The sequence below is a fragment of the Hyperolius riggenbachi genome, chromosome 1 (assembly GCF_040937935.1).
Source record: "Hyperolius riggenbachi isolate aHypRig1 chromosome 1, aHypRig1.pri, whole genome shotgun sequence".
Taxonomy (NCBI): Eukaryota; Metazoa; Chordata; class Amphibia; order Anura; family Hyperoliidae; genus Hyperolius; species Hyperolius riggenbachi.
Window position 1 is genome coordinate 663,588,363 of NC_090646.1, and position 21,088 is coordinate 663,609,450.

At 43.0% G+C, this 21,088-nt stretch overlaps 1 protein-coding gene across 1 annotated transcript in view; it reads right to left on the reverse strand.

Annotated features, from left to right (window-relative positions):
* Positions 1 to 13,001: 13,001 nt before the first annotated feature.
* LOC137544096 (ribonuclease inhibitor-like) overlaps positions 13,002 to 21,088 on the reverse strand; it is a 145,108-nt gene continuing 137,021 nt past the window's right edge. The window contains exon 7 of the mRNA XM_068265163.1: positions 13,002 to 13,207. Within this exon, the coding sequence (XP_068121264.1) occupies positions 13,123 to 13,207 (85 nt within the window). The 3' untranslated portion in view covers positions 13,002 to 13,122. The remainder of the gene's footprint in view (positions 13,208 to 21,088) is intronic.

A 21,088-nucleotide genomic window follows, 5' to 3' on the forward strand; every position in this document is an offset into this window, starting at 1 on the left:
GACCCCTCACTACTCTCCAACTACCACCCTATCTCCCTCCTCCCCTTTGCCTCAAAACTCCTTGAGTGTCTGGTTTACAAACGCCTGACCCAGTACCTCAATGCCAACTCGCTGCTAGACCCACTGCAATCTGGATTTCGCCTGCCCACTCAACCAAAACTGCTCTCACCAAAGTGGTCAATGACCTTGCCCTAGCTAAAGCTGAATGTAAATACTCCATTCTCCTCCTCTTTGACCTTTCAGCAGCTTTTGACACAGTAGATCATCTCCTACTACTCCAGTCCCTCCAGTCCATGGGCATTCACGACCTCGCCCTGACCTGGCTTTCATCCTATCGCTCCAACCGCTTCTTCACAACCTCCTTCAAGGGAGTCCTCCAAGGCTCGGTTCTTGGCCCCCTACTGTTCTCCCTATACACATCCTCCATTGGCAAGGTTATCTCCTCCATGGGTTTTAACTATCATCTGTATGCAGATGACACCCAGATCTACCTCCATACCCCTGACATATCCACCACTACCATGGACAAGGTCTCCTCCTGCCTATCAGCCATCTCCTCTTGGATGTCCGCTAGGTTCCTGAAACTAAATCTAGACAAAACAGAATTTATGATCTTCTTACCCTGGCCATTCATGAACCTCCTAGATGTGCATGTCACTGTTAACCACACTACCATTCGCCCTACCTCTCAAGCCGGCTGTCTGGGAGTCACCCTGGACTCCGCGCTCTCCTTCACTCCTCACATCCAAAACCTCACAAATTCCTGCAACTTCCACCTTCGTAGCATCTGTAAGATCCGCCATTTCCTGACCTCTGCCACCACCAAACTCCTCATCCATGCCCTCATAATTACCCGCCTTGACTACTGCAATGCCCTTCAGTCTGGTCTCCCTATGACCCAAATAGCCTCGCTGCAGTCCATCATGAATGCGGTAGCCAGAATTATCCACTCCTCCCATCGCTCCACCACGGCAGCTCCCCTCCATGAATCCCTCCACTGGCTTCCTATCCAGTCCAGAATCAGATTCAAGATACTGTGTCTGACATAAAAATCTGTCCACAAAACCTGTCCAAAGTACATTTCCAATCTTACTCAGAGGTACACACCTAGCCGCTCACTCCGCTCCTCCAATGAACTTCGCCTGACCGCCCCCTTACATCACCCAGTCCCATGCACACCTCCAGGACTTCAAGAGCTGCTCAAACACTATGGAACTTCCTACCTCCACCCATTAGGGCAGCCCCCTCCTTCAACATCTTCAAGAAGGCCCTCAAAACTCACCTTTTCACTCTGGCCTACCACCCCTCACAAGTGCTCTAAACCCACAGCTGAACTCTGGTCCCCTACCTTTCGTGTCCCTACCTCTCCTTCTAGATTGTAAGCCTTTGGGCAGGGTCCTCCTCCTTTTGTGTCCTACCTGACCATGCACCTCCATTACTGTGCACCCATGCTATGCATTTGAGTGAACCAAACTTGCCTAATCTCCATGCTCCCATCCAGTGACTGACTAAGCATTACCCTGTACTCATACTATGCTGCATGATCTGTTTTTTCTTGTATTCCTGTATTGTCATATTGCTGTATGTCACCCCTAAATATTGTCTGTAACCTAAACTAACGTCCAGCGCTGCGTAATATGTTGGTGCTTTATAAATACAATAAATAAATAAAAATAAATAAAACATTAATTTGTGTAAAACTTGGATTGTGATGGGATTGTTGATATAATCATCATTGAATCTTTATAGTATATAGCTGATGACCCAGCGTTGCCCGAGTATGTGTTTGGCTGGTGTTGGTGTGTTGACACACACACACACACGATTTTATATATATATAGATTAGAATGTACTCTAGCTTTAGTTACTTACTTATTGATGACTGGCCACTTGAAGTCATTTCAGTTATTGCACATGGAAGTAAGTGTGTGTGTGTGTGGGTAGTGCATGCGTGCGTGTGAGTGTGCGTGCGTTAGCTAAGCATAAGAAGTATTAATGACACACAGCAGCTCAGGTTTGCTGAAGGCACATGCCCATCAAGTGATTCCATTAAAACTGCTTGTAAGACAGAGATGTCCAGACACACTTATCCATGAAGGCACACCTGAAATAATGCAGCTTATACCGATACATTCCAACATATATAAACATATAGGTTTATATACAGTGCTGCCCATAATTATTTATACCCCTGTATTCTGTTTCAGCTGCTGTGGCTATGTAATTACTGATCCCTAGACTGTCCCAAGTCCCAGTGGAATGGCAATAACTTACATAAGGGCAGTATCCACAGATAGGCGACTCAATGGACGACACAGATGAAGATCTTGAAGAGGTTTAATCTTGCAGTGTAGATCTTACAGTGACAAATTCCATAGGTCAAAACGAAGTAGCTTTACCAGGTACAGAGAGAAGATGCAGCACATGCTTACAGATACTTGTCTGAAGAGATACTGACTATGGGAGGAGTGGCTACATGGGTGGAACAAAACTACAGGGAAGGGAGAGGAACAAACTAGCTACAGGCAAACTTAGCTGCTGAACATCATAACACAAGTCCATGTATGTGGGACACAACACTCCCCGCCTGAAATCTTTAGATTTCACTAATATTATAGCAACATTAGTCTAATGTTAAGTCCATAGTTCAATAAACTTATAAACCTGTAAAATAAAGCAAACAACAATAAACATAGCAATCTTTTGCTTGAGAAATTCTCAGTAGGTTTTCTTGACAAAGTTCTTATGATACAACCCATCTTCAAGTCAGAGAGGCCACAATATGTCAAACCTCAGCTGACTCACAATTGTAATCCAAGGGATAAACAGTTTCCAGGAGTTTCAGGTCTTGCCTTGACCTGAAGAGTGTTCCTCATGAGGTAGTAGCAGCACCACCTCAGTAACAGGTCTGAAGAAGATTTTAGTTGTACCTCCTTTGGTAATCTTAACTTCAACCTTCCTAACCTTCCCATCTTCACTGGGAATGGCCTTGACAATATGTCCAGTTGGCCAGTCATTGCGAGAAACGTCTTTATCTCTCAGTAGCACAAGGTCTCCTTCTTGAAGAATTGGCTTAGTCTCTTGCCATTTATGGCGGCTCTGAAGAGTGTGCAGATATTCCTTCCTCCAACGGCTCCAGAATACATTTGCCAGATGTTGAACCTGCTTCCACTGACGTCTGTGAATGTTAGAGCAGTCCAAGTCCACGGGTGGTAGTGGGATGTTGCCAACCTTCTGAGTGAGAAGTGTTGCAGGAGTTAATATTGTTGGAGAATCTGGATCTGAAGACACGGGTACTAGTGGTCTTGCATTAATTATTGCGGAAACTTCAGCTAAAAGAGTAGTCAATGTCTCGTGGGTAAGTCGTCCTGAGTCTAACAACATGGAATTTAAGATTCGCCTTGTAATTCCGATCATGCGTTCCCAGGAACCTCCCATGTGTGAAGAGTGAGGGGGGTTAAAAACCCATGAACATCCACTGTTTTTCAAAAAATTATCAAGTTGCAGTTCCTTGCAGGCTCCAACAAAGTTGGTTCCACAGTCAGACCTGAGTCCTCTAATGGCGAAAAATCTTCGAAGAGCATTGATGAAACAGGAGGAGTCCATAGACTCAATTACCTCAATATGCACAGCTCGTACACTAAGGCAAGTAAACAGTACGGCCCACCGTTTATTGTTAGCCATGCCACCACGGGTCTTGCGTGCACAGACCGACCATGGGCCAAACACATCCACTCCAACATAGGTAAAAGGTGGGTCAGTACTCAGTCTGTCTATCGGGAGATGAGCCATTTGCTGATGATGGTGAGTTCCTCTCAACCTATGACACTTTACACACTTGTGAAGCACTGAAGAAATGCATCTTTTCATGCCGGTGATCCACAAACCTGCTGATCTGACAACACCTTCAGTGAACTGTCGGCCTTGGTGCTTCACTTGTTCATGGTAATGCCGAACTAAAAGAACAGCTACATGGTGACTTCCAGGCACAATGACTGGACTTTGCTCCTTGCTGGAAAGGTTGGCTTTCCCAATCCGACCTCCTACACATAACAACCCATGTTCATCAATGATTGGATTTAACTTTAGAAGAGGATTGTTTTGGGGAAACTTGCAGTTTTCTGTGATAAAGTTAATCTCTTTTGTGTAGATCTCCTGTTGCACACATTGAAGTATAATTTCTTCAGCATGAGAGATTTCTTCAAAGGTGGGATGGTTCTTACAAATGTGCCAACCACGACACTCGAGTGGCATTCCAGAATTACCCTTGAAGCAGCAAACAATATGTCTCAGGCGTGCAATGACACGGGTTATAGATGACCATGTGGAGAATCGCTGGAAGCGGTGTGATCCAAGTGTTTTCTTCTGATGTATGGTAGTATAAAGAGTGATACTTTCAGGTCTGATTTCCTTGTCAACTTCAGAATCTACTAAGTTGAAAACATCAGTAGTGCTGGACTCAGATTGATCATATAAGAAATCTGGGGGCAATAGCCAGTTTGACTTTGCAAGTTCATTTGCTGGTAATGCTCTAGTGCCATGATCTGCTGGGTTCTGATTGGTTGAAATGTAGTGCCATTGTTGTGGTGTGGAAAAGCTTCGGATGTGTTCTACTCTGTTGCTGACATACACATAGAACCGTCTGGTTTGATTGTGTATGTATCCGAGCACAACTTTGCTGTCAGTGTAGAAGTCAAAGGAATCAATCACAGTGTCCATTTCACTCTTAATGGTTTCTGCCATTTCTACAGCTAACACAGCTGCACAGAGTTCAAGCCTTGGAACAGTGTGTCCAGACTTTGGTGTTAGCTTAGTCTTACCAAGGAGAAACCTCCTTACCTTTTCCTCATCCCATCGATCTATGTTTTGCATTATGGTGTCAATAGATAATGGATATATGTGGAGGTAAATCCTCTTACGGCGCAATGGCAACTTGTAAGGTAGCGCTGTGGGAGGATTTCTAACTATATTGTTTTCCCCTATGTGTATGTTTACTGGGGGATGGTTACTATGGCAACCTCCGTCTGGCCTATCATAGCCCGGATATCCAGCATCAAGCTCTCATGCGAGGAGGCTATGACGTGTGCGCTCCACGGCGCACTATGCGGAAGCTTCATATTTTCCGACATGTACTGAGGGGCTGCGCTGATTGGTTGAGGCGGAACAGCGGGGGGAAGGTCCTGACAGCCAATCAGGACGCTCCCCCTTCGGTGCTCGGCGTCCAGCACCAAATACTGACGCTATGGAGCAAGTAGCATTCCAGTTATGCAGATAACCTATACGACGAGGGTAGAGGTATGCGGATACTGACTTTGGAGGTTGGGGTCAGATGATAAGGGGTACATCTTTCATGCATGGTACCCTATAGACTCATCTACCATTGGAGGATTCCACTGGGAAAATAGCAGGGAACCAATAGAACGCTGGCCCTCATGGAGGGAGTGACCTGTATGACTGTGTGGGGGAGGTGGCTTCTAACCACCACCCACTGGAGGGTATATAAGTTGAAGAGAGCTGCCATATGTGTTTGGCTGTTATAATGATATAAGCCGACAGGCTATAATTTATACTTGTTTTATAATGTATCTTTGCACCTTATCACTATCTGCACGTTTTTAGCACTTGTTCCCTTGAAAAAGCTTCAGTTAGAAGTGAAACATGTCAGGTTGTTTGGTGGGGATTGTGTGATTTTACTTTTACTAGTATATGCCTATTAGCCTGGGATAATTCTGTTATCCCCTCTATATGCTTACTGAGCAGGCTGGGCAAATACTTGCAAGTGTAATTTAGTATGTACTTTCAGCCAATACTTTACTTTTAATGGTCAGACTTTAATAAAAGTTAAGTTTTAGATTCTGCATAGAGAGAATAATTTTGTTGCAAGGAGAAACCCCACAGAAGGTCTGTTATCAAGTCCAGTAAGACGAAGGTAGGCTACAGCTGCAATCGCCTCAACAGCTGCATCTGAAAAGATGTGGATTTCTTTATTTTTTAGCAGAAGCTAGGGAGATGGATGTGTAGCAGCGTGGGATTTGGAGATTTTGCAGTGCCTTTAAGGAATTCTTCCATTTTTCCCATGCTTTCAGCTTATTATCGGGTAGTGGAGTGTCCCAGTCTACCTTCTCCAAAGTGAATTGTCTCAACAGAAACTTTCCTCGGATTGTCACTGGAGCTACAAATCCCAAAGGGTCGTAGATACTGTTGACGACCGACAAGACTCCCCTTTTTGTAAAGGGCTTATCACAGATTGACACTTGAAAGGTGAATGTATCTTGCTTGATATCCCAGAGCAAGCCAAGACTGCGCTGCATGGGAAGGTCTTCAGACCCTAAGTCAAGATTCTTTAGGTTAATAGCATAGTCATCTTTGTGGAAGGCCTTCATTACCTTGTTGCTGTTTGAGATGATCTTGTGGAGTCTGAGGTTGGCCACAGACAACATTTCTTGAACTCTTCGTAGAAGGTCAATGGCTTCTTCATCTGTAGGAAAAGATTTAAGTCCATCATCCACATAGAAGTTTTTCTCCACAAAATGACGAGCATCAGTTCCATACTCTTGTTCACCTTCTTGGGCAGTTCTTCTCAGTCCGTAGATTGCTACTGAAGGTGAAGGACTGTTCCCGAATACATGCACCTTCATGCGGTAGTCTATGACCTTGTCATTTAAGTCATTGTTTCTGTGCCGTAGGAACCTAAGGTAATTTCTGTCCTGCTCACGGACAATGAAGCAGTGAAACATTTGTTGGATGTCAGCCATTACTGCTATAGGCTCTTGTCTGAATCGGATTAGTACTCCTATAAGGCTGTTGTTCAAGTTGGGCCCAGTAAGAAGAACATTGTTCAAACTGACTCCTTCATATTGAGCACTCGAGTCAAATACTACTCTAATTTGACTAGGTTTGCGGGGGTGGTACACACCAAAGGATGGAAGATACCAGCATTCTTCTCCCTCCTTCAATGGTGGAGCAGGTTCAGCGTGATCATTTTCTAAAACCTTCTGGATAAATGCTACAAAATGTTTCTTCATCTCTGGTTTCTTTTCAAAGGAACGTTTTAATGAAGCAAATCTGGATACTGCTTGCTGACGGTTGTTTGGCAGTCTCTCTCTAGGTGTACGAAAGGGTAGAGGGGCTACCCAACTGTTTTCTTGGTTTTGAGTGAATTCCTCATCCATGATCTTGAGAAACTCTTTGTCTTCAATGGCAAGTGCTGGTTTTTCATCATTAGTAGTTGTAATGAACACTGTGTCACCAATGCAATCTTCCTGGTGATGGAAGATGGATTCACTGTCACTGGTGATGTTGAATCTCTCCTTAACACTGTAATGATAAGGACATGGTTCGAAAAGAGTTTTGTGCCCATTAGGTAGAATGTAAGTTTTGCAGGAAGAAATGTTGGTAGCTCTTCTCGTTCTGTTTACACACACATTTCCAATGACAACCCAGCCAAGATCAAGGCGCTGGGCATACGGAGCATCATGGGAACCATTTATTTGCTGGCGTGCTTTATGCACCCTTAGAATGTCTCTGCCGAGCAAAAGAAGAATTTCTGCATTTTCATCAAGTGGTGGTAAGTGTTTGGCGACAGCTCTTAAATGTGCATGATGAAAGGCAGCTTCAGGTGTAGGGATCTCTTCTCTGTGGGAAGGAATCTGGTTGCATTCAGCAAGGGTAGGCAGTGGCAGTTCTATAGTACCATCAAGAGAAGCTATCATGAATCCATTAGCTCTTCTCCCTGTCACTTCTGAAACACCTCCACATGTGCCAAGTGTGTATGGCAGGGAATCTCCTTTAACTCTGAAGTAATCAAAGAATTGTGACTTAGCAAGTGAGTGATTGCTCGGATCATCCAGAATTGTATATAGTTTCATGGCTCTTTCAGGCTGTCCCTTGGGATACACTCTGACTAGGCATATCTTTGCACAAGACCTGTCACAAAGATCTTCTCCACAAACCTCAGTGCATGTAGAAGAAATTAAAGTAGAGTCTGCTGTCTGGTTTGCATTCTCCCCGCCATGATTTGTGGCAGGATCAGAATCTGCAGAAGAAGAGGTATGCTGAAGTGGATGGAGCTCTTGTACATGGGTGTTGCTTCCACAATCTTTGCATTTGATTTCAGCCTTACAGTCTTTTGCAAGATGTTCTGTTGAAGCACAGCACTTGAAGCAAATCACAAGTTTCTTTAAAATTTATTTGCGTTCTTGCAATGGCTTTTTCCGGAACACATGGCAGTTCTTAAGAGCATGTGGTTTCTTATGAATTGGACATTGGCGATTGGGATTATCAGTTTTATCTCCTTGTCTGCCCCTTTCAGGGTTATCAGCAGGATCAGGTAGCACATTAGTCTTTTTAACTGACATGGGACCCCTGTGACTCCTGGGTTTATTCAAAGCAAATTTGTCTTTAGCGAAATTTCAACCTGAGATGTTTGACTCGTTGAAAAAGAAGCTTGGATCATTCTTGGTTTCTGCAATGTTCTTGATGAAGTCACAGAAGTAGAAGAATGGTGGGAAAGAGACCTTTTTCTCTTTCTTGTACTTTGAACCCATGGTTGCCCACTTCTCCTGTATTCCATATGGCAGTTTTGCAGCAATTGGATTCACACCATGGGCTGTGTCAAGATAGCTAAGGCCTGGGAGGTGAGGATCCGCCTTAGCAAGCTGTAGTTCAAGTAAAAGATCACTCAGTTCCTGAAATTTCTGATTATCCTTACCAGATATCTTGGGAAAGTCTTTCAATCTTTTAAGCAGAGCATCTTCTACAGCTTCCGGACTACCATAACTCTGGTCTAGGCGTTCCCAAGCTGCATGTAGGCCTGCAGATGGATTGTCAACATGAACAGCTTTCAGTCGCTTCACACGTTCTCTTGACTGAGGTCCTAGCCACTTTATCAACATGTCAAATTCTTCACCAGGAGGTATTCCCAGGTCATTTATGGCAGCTTTAAAGGTAGACTTCCATCCTCTATAATTTTCAGGGTGGTCATCGAAGCTTGTGAGGCCAGTGCTTGTGAGCTCACGACGAACCATGTATCTAGCTAGGTCTGAAACATCAGCACATGGTGGCCTGGGAAGGTATGGATTTGCATGGGGGTTTAAGCCAGGAACAGGTTGAAAGTCCATTGCTATGGCAGGATGTGATTCAGACGTAATGTTATCAGGAAGCATATCAGTAACATGAAGAGGTGATGGTAGCTTGGCTTGAATGCTGACCCCTGGTTTGACAGCTGGATACTTAGTAGCCTGAGCATTGTGAGGCAAGATACGACTTGAGGGCCCATCTTGATGTGCAGAAGGACCAGAAGGTTTAAGGTCTTGCATGGACACAATACGTTCAGATGGCTGATGTCTTAAAGGAGTGTCCATGTCATCAGGAGCATCAAAGGGTGCAGAGCGATTGCTGTTCTGGTTGAGGACATAGTTCTTTGTGCGCTCTATGGGATCTTCTGAGTTTGCCATGCTGACACTGTCTAAATCACTTCCAACAGCTTCTTCTAAAACTCTTAATTTTGCTTCTGCAGTAGCTTGCTCACATTTTCTTTCTAGAGCTTCAATTTCAACTTTCTTGCGGGCAGCTTCTGCCTCCATTTCTGCTTTCTTGTGGGCAGCTTCTGCCACCATTTCTGCTTTCTTGTGGGCAGCTTCTGCCACCATTTCTGCTTTCTTGTGGGCAGCTTCTGCCACCATTTCTGCTTTCTTGTGGGCAGCTTCTGCCACCATTTCTGCTTCCATTTCTGCTTTCTTGTCAGCGAAGGCAGCTCGCACCTTGGCAGCCTCTACCTCTGCACGAGCCCTTACAAGTTCACTAAGGGTGGAACTTCTTGAGTGGGATGATCTTGAAGATCTCTTTGTGTGTCTAGTAGATATGGAGCGATGAGATGCAGTTTCTTACAGCTGTGTAATTCTTGCCTCTACATTAGCTTTAGTTTCAGACACCTTTATATTTCTCTCCTGGTTCAGATGTTCAAACCTTTTTAGTTCTTCTAAAGATTCTTCTGTGTTTGTGCTCCTTAGGAATGACATGTACTTAGTGCAGAGCCTCTGATAACTTTCATATGCAGACTTGAAGTGTAAGAGAGCGCCCTCTAGTTGCAGTACTCTCTGGCTAGGCTGTGTGACTTCAGACATGTAATGCACAGTCCTCTCCCAGAGGTGTGTTAGATCAACTGAGAACTCTTCCATTATAACTTCAAAGTTTTCTTTAGATTTCCAAGAAAGTTTGGTTATACGTTTAGGTCTGACACTTGCTTCTGTCAGTATATCTGCATTTTCCTCTTGCAGCAGAGTGTCAGACATTTGCTGATCCTCAGTGTTTTCAGCTTGGCTCAGAGGGAACACTTGTTCAGCCAGGGAGCTGGCTGTGTGGGCTGATACAATGTAACAGTTTGCAGCAGGCGGGAACAGGAGAGATGTTCTGCAGAGAGAAATGCTGCCTCTCTTAGCTTCACAGTGCAGGCTTAATAGCAGTATTCAGAATACACAGTTTTACACAGTTCATAATGCAGACACAGTCTATATTCCCACTGGCCTCCTCACAGATCACTGTAGCTGTAGTAGTTCTGAGTGAGATGCTGAGCCAGTTCTGTAGTATGCTGGATGCAATGTACTGCAGTCTGTAGTGTGACTAGCAGGGCTCTCAGGCTGCTGAATATCACAGTGATGACTGTATGGTCTTCTATTCGTTTTGACTATTCTGTTTCAGCTGCTGTGGCTATGTAATTACTGATCCCTAGACTGTCCCAAGTCCCAGTGGAATGGCAATAACTTACATAAGGGCAGTATCCACAGATAGGCGACTCAATGGACGACACAGATGAAGATCTTGAAGAGGTTTAATCTTGCAGTGTAGATCTTACAGTGACAAATTCCATAGGTCAAAACGAAGTAGCTTTACCAGGTACAGAGAGAAGATGCAGCACATGCTTACAGATACTTGTCTGAAGAGATACTGACTATGGGAGGAGTGGCTACATGGGTGGAACAAAACTACAGGGAAGGGAGAGGAACAAACTAGCTACAGGCAAACTTAGCTGCTGAACATCATAACACAAGTCCATGTATGTGGGACACAACACCCTGTAAAATTTTTATTCAAAGTTAGTTTTATTCAACTAGTAATTTTTTGATGGGAAATGACATAGGTGTCTCCCAAAAGATAATAAGACGGTGTACAAGAGGCATTATATAGGAAAAGAAAAAAAAAAGATTCTCAGCTTTTATTTACATTTGAGCAAAAAGTGTTAAGTCTAAAATTATTAAAACCCCTCACAAACTGTTACAGTCTGTGGGAAAATCCAAAGTTCCATACCATTCCAAATAGTCCAAGCTGTTCTAAAGCATCCTAATTACCCTGATTAATTGGGAACAGTTGTTTTACTCAACTCAACAAGAGAAAAACAGCAGCTCTCTGCAGTTGGTTTATGGACAGTCATGGCTAAGAGAATGAAGCTCATGAGGACCTGCGGCTACGTATTGTGGCTGCTCACAAGTCAGGAAGAGGCTACAAGGCCATTTCTAAATGTTTTCAAGTTCCAGTGCAAAGTATTATTAAAATTACAAGCTATTCCGCACTGTGTAAAATCTCAGAGGATGTGGTCAGAACCCAAAAGTGACACCTGTGCTGGCCAGTAGGATAGTGAGAGAGGTGAAAAAAGAATCCAAGGATCATCACCACCAAGGCTATCCTGTTGAATATGGGCTCTGCTGGTGGCAATGTCTCAAGGCAGACAATCCAATGGACACTGCACACTGCTGGGTTCCACAGATGCAGACCAAGGAGGACGCCACTTATCCAGATAAGGCACATAAAAGCTTGCTTGGCCTTTGCAAATGCTCATCTGGACAAAGAAGAAGACTTCTGGTTTTCTGTGTTATGGTCAAATGGAACACAAATTGAATTGTTTGGTCACAATAATGTTTCTTTCATTTGGAGTAAAACCCAAAGCACTTCAACCCAAAGAACAACATCCCCACTGTCAAACATGGTAGGGGGAACCTAATGCTTTGGGGGTGTTTTTCAGCCAATGGACCAGGGAACCTAATCAACGTAAACTGCACCATAAAACAAGAGCAATCCATGAGGATTCTCAACAACGACAACATCAGGGAGTCTGCAAAGAAACTTGGCCTTGGGCACCAGTGGACATTTCAGCATGACAATGACCCAAAACACCCAGCGAAAGTGGTGAAGAAATGGTTAGCAAACAACAACATTAACGTTTTGCAGTGGCCCAGCCAGAGTCCTGACTTGCATCCAATTGAGAATCTGTGGAGGGAGCTAAGGATCAGGGTGCTGGCAAGAAGACCCTCCAACCTGAAAGAGTTGGAGCTCATTGCTAAAGATGAATGGGCAAAAATACCTGTGGAGACATGCAAAAAGCTGGTCTGCAAATATAGGAAGCGTTTGATTGCTGTAATAGCCAATAAAGTCTTTTCTATTAATTACTGAGAAGGGTATAAATAATTTTGGACTGGACACCTTTTGCTCAACTGTAAATAAAAGTTGAGAAATGTTTTTTTTTCTCAACAATAATGCCTCTTATACATCGTATTATGTTTTGGGAGACACCTATGTCATTGGTTGTGATAGGATCCAGGATGTTTTTTTTATTTAAATATTTATAGTTTTTTTTTTTTTTTTTTTTTTTAAATATACATATTTTTTAAATTATTTTAATAACCCTCCCCCCTCCAGCCAATCAGTGCCATCAGCTGTCATAAGCATCAGCCTATGACAACAGATTGTCATTAGCGCTGCCATAGAGCGCAGTGCTGTACAGACTAAATAGATGGCGATCGCCGCTGTTAGACTGATGGCGGAGCGGAGCTCCATCATCCAAGCGGTGACAATTTCTTGCAAATCCCCGCCCCAGGACTAGACGCCAATTGGCTTTAGGAGGTCCTGGGGCCGCCGCCACGATCATGTTCATCAGAGGAACGCGGTCGTATAGCAGATAAAAAACCTTTTTTCTATGTTGTCAACAAAACCTATTTACATTTAGCCTCTGAGATAAAACATTATTCATGTATTTTAGGTCTTTTACAGTCATGCATAAGGGTGGGAGCATATTCACTAGGGCCAACATCAGCATGAACAGTCCTTATAAAGTCAGGATCATTATTCTTCTCAATACTCAATCTTCATGTCTGGTCTGCATCGTTTAAGGGCTTCTAGTTGTTGTTTTTGTTCTTTTGACAATTCTCCCATGAAACTAGAAGAAAGGACCAATGTTATCATTGCACATTGAAAAAGTGATGTAATGCAACATATACACCGTACACACAGGCACATACACAGAAACATACAGACACACACAGGGACACAGACACACACACACAGGAACACAGACACACACACACACACACACACACACACACAGGAACGAACACACACACACACACACACACACACACACACACACACACACACACACACACACACACACACACACACACACACACACACACACACACACACACACACTACACACACACACACAGGAACACACACACACAGGAACGAACACACACACACACACACACACACACACGAACGAACACACACACCACACACACACACACACACACACACACACACAGGAACGAACACACACACACACACAACACACACACACACAGGAACACACACACACGAACGAACACACACACCACACACACACACACACACACACACACACAGGAACGAACACACACACACACACACACACACACACACACACACACACACACACACACACACACACACACACACACAGGAACACACAAACGAACACACACACACACAGGAACGAACACACACACACACACACACAACACACACACACACACACACACACACACACACACACAGGAACACACACACACGAACGAACACACACACACACACACATACACACACACACACACACACACACACACACACACACACATACACATACACACACACACACAGGAACACACACACACGAACGAACACACACACACACACACACACACATACACACACACACACACACACACACACACACACACACAGGAACACACACACACGCACACAAACGAACACACACACACAGGAACGAACACACACACACACGAACGAACACACACACACACACACGAACGAACACACACACAGGAACACACACACACACACACAGGAACACACACACACACACACAAACGAACACACACAGGAACGAACACACACACACACACACACACACACACACACACACACACACTGGCCATGACTAAATACCGTACAATATAACACAGTAATGGTACAAGGTAATAGTTTGGTACAGTCAGAACTTGTGCACAAGTTTGTCGAGGTACAGAATCGTTAAACAAATCATAGTCAAATTTGAGCAGGGTCACACACATATATCAGATGTCTGTCGTATTACTAGGATTAGACAATAACAGTCAGAGACAGGCTGAGTCGGTAACGGAAATAAGATGACTGAGGTACAGAATCGTCAGGCAAGATCGGAGTCAAAAGGCAAGCAAAAGTCGGTACACAGATAAATAAACAGTATATGATATTCAGAAATTTACAAAATAACAAACTTCAATAACTACAAAATATGACAAGACTGACTGACTGGAGTACATATATATTGTTCATCTACACAATATATAAATGTATCTCAAGAAGCTAGCTTGCTAGGCCAGGAACCAGCGTACTGATTAGTATCAAGGCCAGCGAGTGACTGACTCGTCTGACCTAATATACTAATATATACCTAACTAGCTGATTGGTGAGGGGAGACAGAGAGCGCTCCGATGGTGCATTACCAAAAATATATACTTTATGCACGCAATAAAAAATGCACTTACAAATTGTATAGAGATACTGCGCCTTATGTGGCCCGTCAGCAGGTCGCCTCGGTCTGATCCAGCCTGGCCAGGGCTGGAGGTGTGGATGGAGTCACACAGGAGCGTCCTTCTGCGGGGAGCGGTGCGCAGTGACTGCTGTCTGACGTCACTACCGGTTTCGGCGTAGGTCCACGCCTTCCTCAGGTGACGTTACGTTCAGACAGCCCTGTATACATAGTTTCCCTCTTGTGGCAACAGTTACCACGGGGCGGGATTAAAATTCAATAAACTTTATTGTAACAAAAATAAAACACTGACAAACTCCGCTGTTATGCGGACTATTGTCAAGTACTATGTGGAACTTTCTAAAAGAATAATATTGATAAGGATAATAATAAAAACTATTATACCTATAAACCCTAATGGTCTAATCCTGAAACCTTCCTATTTGTGCAGCAGGCTAGTTAAGTTGATGGGACTGTAGATTCAAGCTAAAGATCTGTCCTTACAACAGGATCGCTAGATCCCGGATTGAGACCTTACTGCAGTCAAATGGCTATAAACATGAAAATTATAATCAATTGACCATATATTTATAGGTACACTGAACTTAATCTAAAAAGATTATTACACTAAAACATGAACTATGACCCTAGATCTAAAAAATCCATTATACATGTGAAATTAAAACTACTACATGGTCTATATGCGAACAATCCTGATCCATCTAGTTAGGACCCGGCCATGCTAAAGCTTTAGGCCACATACACACATCAGACCATAGTCTTTGGAAAATGAAAGATCACAGACCAATCTTACCACCCTTCATGTAGTATAAGAGCCATACTCTACACAGTCTTTTCTATGGAGCTGAACTCCCCATCAGACAGAAATCTTTGCAAGATGCTGCACACACAGATGCTGTACAGACACAAAAGATCAGTATCTGCAAAAGATCTGTCCCTGCCAAAAATCCATTCCTGCAAATTGCAATGATAGTCTATGAGATCTGCAGATCATCATATACACATGATTTAACTGACATTCATCTGCAGATCTGCAGATCTGAAAATCCATCCTGGTGGATCTGATCTGCAGATGAATGTCAGTTAAACAAGGGGTTTATGATGATCTGCAGATCTCATAGACTATGAATGCAATTTGCAGGAACGGATCTTTGGCAGGGACAGATCTTTTCCAGATACTGATCTTTTGTGTCTGTACAGGATCTGTGTGTGCAGCATCTTGCCAAGATTTTTTCCTGATGTGGAGTTCAGCTCCATAGAAAAGACTGTGTAGGTATGGCTCTCATACTACATGAAGGGTGGTAAGATTGGTCTGTGATCTTTCATTTTCCAAAGACTATGGTCTGATGTCTGTATGTGGCCTTAGACCTGCTAGGCACCAGAAAATTACATTTATGGATCAAAATGTTCTCATTATAAATGAATAAAGGTGCGTATAGATTAAAAATTAATAAACTATATAAAAATTCAAGAATTCTGAATCAGTATGCTCAAGCATTCATATGTGTATTGTTAGGAGGGCAATACATGCCTGTTATCCAGTGTCAAATGTTCTACCGCAATCACACCCCTGGATAGCAACCTTTGATGTATTTTGAATCAGACCTTACTGCAGCCAAATGACAATTAATCTCAAAAAAGTAGGTGCGTCTTCGAAAACTGATTGATTAAATAAAAATTCCTTGTTTCTCACTATAAATGGGTGGAGTTGCATATTAATTAATAGATAAATGAACTATATAAAAAAATCAGAGAAATCTGAAACAGTGTGTCCTGGTGTTCTTTTGTACACTATTAGGAGGGACAATACATACCTGATAACTGGTATTAAGAGTTTTACCGGATACACTCCCCTGGATCAAAACCTTTGTTAAATTTAGGAGAATTACCAGAAAGGACTTTTTCAGGGCCAAGGGCATCAAGCCTGTCTCACTGCTCTGACCCAATTTATACCTATCAGGGTCACAACCCACGTGACCTAACTCAACTAATATAACAATTAGCCCTTTTGTCAACAGCAAGAATTTCAAGCGGGCAATCTTACGGGCAATCTTAATATCAGTTCCTCATTGCCCGTGGAGCCTCAGTTACTGTCCACTATTGTGAATGCTGATATGCGTATGAGGTAACGAAGTGCCAGAGAGGGGGGGGAATAGGACAAGCAAAAAGGGGGGGTTTATGGGGTGTTTTGAAGGGAAAAAAATGGCTAGGTTATGAAACTTTGGACCTCCAAATCCTCATTTAGGCCTCTGGGAGTTAATGTGTCGAGACGGAATATCCAATAGACCTCCCTCTCGCACAATCTTTTGTATCTTATGCCTGTAGGGAGAGAATCTGCTATATGTTCTAAACCAGTAATGGTTAAAGATTCAGGATCACTTTGGTGGCATTGTTGAAAATGACGTGGTACACTATGTTTATCAGATTTGGCCAGGATATTACATTTATGCTCACCTAGCCTGGTTCTTAGTTCACGTGTGGTCCTACCCACATATCTTTTATTGCAACCACATTGTAACATGTATATAATGAATTTTGTGGCACAATTAGTAAATTGTTTCAGAGGTATCGGGGGCCCTTCTGGGTTTTGGATGCTTTTAAGCCTATGTTGCATAAATTGACAACAACCACATCTATTCGATCCACATCTGAAGTTTCCTGTTATGTTACTTCTCAACCAAGTGGTGGATTCTTGTCTATCTATTTTGCTTGGTGCAATTACATTTTTCAATGATTTTCCCTTCCTGTGGATGATATTAGGCTTCTCTGGTAATAGGTTTTTCATTATGGGGTCTTGCAGTAAAATGGGCCAATTCCTTTGGATGATATTTTGAATCTCTCCTGATTTTTGGGTATATTTAGTGATAAAGGTAGGACCGTTCTTTTGGTTTGTGGCTTTTTTCGTGTCTTTATCTTTATTCTTGTTTTTATTTTCATTTTTGTTTCCTATACAGTCAATGTCCTTGTCTATGCCATTATAATCAGACGCTTCAACTTTTTTGTTTTGATATTCCAGTATTGCTTTATCAATATGGTCGTCTCTATATCCTTTTTCTCAAAATTTTGTTCTCAGGATATTTGATTGTTTTTGATAATCCAGATCTTGGGAGCAATTCCTTCTCAGTCTGCAGAATTGACTCCTCGGGATGTTGTTTATCCATCCCGGATGGTGACAGCTGTCTGCATGAAGATATGAATTGCCCGCCGTGGGCTTAAAATGTGTCCTGGTTTGTATCTTATACTCCTGATCCACGAAGAGTTCTAGATCAAGAAATACTAATTCTGTTTCGTGAATCACATGAGTAAACTCTAGCCCAAAATTATTGTTGTTACAATAAGCCACAAATTCCTGAAATCTCTCCTTTGTCCCCTCCCAGATCAACAAGACATCATCAATGTACCTAGTATATAGTACAAGATTAGATTTAAAAGGATGGTCAGACCAAATAAAGTGTTCCTCCCAGAAAGCCATGTATATGTTGGCAAAACTGGGGGCAAATCCTGCCCCCATTGAAGTTCCACACTTCTGTAAATAGTGGTCACCTAACTAGCTGATTGCCCGGCGTTGCCCGGGTATGTATTTGGCTGGTGTTGGCTCCGCCCATTTTTTCTAGCCCCAACACACAATTACTCGATGACCAAGTTTGTGAGCTTTGCGGTCTTTGGTATCAATAATTTGCATTGAAATTAAAAAATCTGATCGCTGTTTGTGGCTCCACACCCTTTTCTGAATTTGAACCCCAGTCACCCAATGACCAACTGTACCAGGTTTGAGGCCTGTGCCATTAACAGTGCAAGAATGGTAGCAATTAAATATTCCCTTTGAAAAGCAATAGGTGAAGTATGATTCACTTTTGTAGGCTCCACCCACTTTTCTGAATATTAATCTCAGTCACCCAGTGACCAACTGTGCAAAGTTTTAGAACCCTGCCATTAACGGTGTAAGAATGGCTGCAGTTTACATTTTCCCAGTGAAATTTGTGTTTGTCTCCACCCACTGATGACCCGGCGTTGCCTGTGTATGTATTTGACTGGTGTTGGCTCCGCCCACTTTCTAACCCTAACGCACAAACACTCAATGACCAAGTTTGTGAGCTTTGGGGTCCTTGGCATCAATAATTTGTATATTCCCATGAAATGAAACAAATCAGATTGGCGGTTTGTGGCTTCACCCCCTCTCCAGCATTTGAACCCCAGTCACCCAATGATCAACTGTAGCAGCTTTGAAGCATCTGCTATTAGCAGTGTAAAAATGGCAGAAATTTAAATATTCCCCTTGAAAATCAACAGGTGAATTTTGATTGGCTATTATAGGCTCCACCCACTTCCCACAATATTAATCTCAGTCACCCAGTGACCATCTGGGCAAAGTTTGAGCACCCTGTCATTAACAGTGTAAGAATGGCTGCAGTTTATATTTTCCCAGTGAAATTTGGTTTTGGTTCCGCCCACTTTTTGTAACCTAGACAAACAGTCACTCAATGACCAATTTTGTGAGCTTTGGGGTCCTTGGCATCGATAATTTGTACTTTCCCATGAAAAGAAACAAATCTGATTGACTGTTTGTGGCTCTGTCCCCTTTTCTGAATTTGAACCCCAGTGACCCAATGACCAACTGTACCAGGTTTGAGGCTTGTGCAATTAACAGTGCAAGAATGGCAGCAATTTTAATATTCTCCTTGAAAAGCGATATGTGATTTTTGATTGGCATTTTTAGGCTCCACCCACTTTTCTGAATATAAATCCCAGTCACCCAGTAACCAGCTGTGCAAAGTTTGAGAACCCTGTCATTAACAGTGAAGAAAGGCTGCAGTTTACAATTTCCCAGAAAAATCAGTTTTTGACTCCACCCAGTTTTTGTAACCTTGACACACAGTCACTCAATGATCAGGTTTGTGAGCTTTTGGGTTCCTGGCATCAACATTCTGCTAATGGAAGCAGTTTATCCAGCAAAGAAATCTGATTGGCTGTGTTTGGCTCCGCCCCTTTACTGAATTTGAACCCCAGACACTTAACGACCGACTGTAGCAGGTTTGAGGCCTCTGCCATTAACAGTGTAAGAATGACAGCAGTTTCAATATTCCCCTTGAAAATCAATAGGTGAATTTTGATTGGCTCTTTTAGGCTCCACCTACTTTTCTGAATATTAATCCCAGTGACCCAGTGACCAACTGTGTGACGTTTGAGAACCCTGCCATTAACAGTGTAAGAAAAGCTGCAGTTTATATTTTCCAATGTAAAAAGTTAGTTGTTTTTGGCTCCGCCCACTATTTCTAACCTTAACATACAGTAACTCAATGACCAAGTTTATGAGCTTTGGGGTCCTTGGCATAAATAAGTTGCATTTTACCATTGAAATTAAACAAATCTGATTGGCTGTATTTGGCCCGCTCCCTTCAGAATTTAAACCCCAGTCTCCCAGTGACTGACTGTACCAGATTTGAGGCCTCTGCCATTAAGAGTGTATGAATGGCAGCAATGTAAATATTCCCCTTGAAAATCAAAAGGTGAATTTTGATTGGCTGCTGTAGGCTCCACCCACTTTCCTGAATATTAGTCCCAGTCACCCAGTGGCCAACTGTGTCACGTTTGAGAACCCTGCCAATAAGAGAACGGCTGAAATCAATCTAACAAATCTGATTGGCTGTTTGTGGTTCCACCCCTTTAGTGAATTTGGACCCCAGTCACCCAATGACTGACTGTATCAGGTTTGAGGCCTCTGCCATTAACAGTGTAAGAATGGTAGCAATGTAGATATTCCCCCTGAAAATCAATAGGTCAATTTTGATTGGCTGTTGTAGGCTCCACCCACATTTCTGAATATTCGTCCCAGTCACCCAGTGGCTAATTGTGTAAAGTTTGGGAACCCTGCCATGTTAAAAATTTAGTTGTTGGCACCGCCCACTTTTTCTAACCTTGACATACAGTCACTTAGTTATCAAGTTTATCAGCGTTGGGGTCCTTGGTATCAATACTTTGTATATTCCCATTGAAAAACAAATATGTCTGTTTGTGGCTCCGCCCCCTTTCTGAATTTGAACCCTAATCACCCAATGACTGACTGTATCAGGTTTGAGGCATTTGCTATTAACAGCAGGGGCATAGCAATAGGGGTTGCAGAGGTTGCGACCGCTTCAGGGCCCTTGGGCCAGAGGGGCCCCGAAGGGCCCTCCCTCAACTACAGTATTAGCTCTCTATTGGTCCTGTGCTCATGATAATCACTTC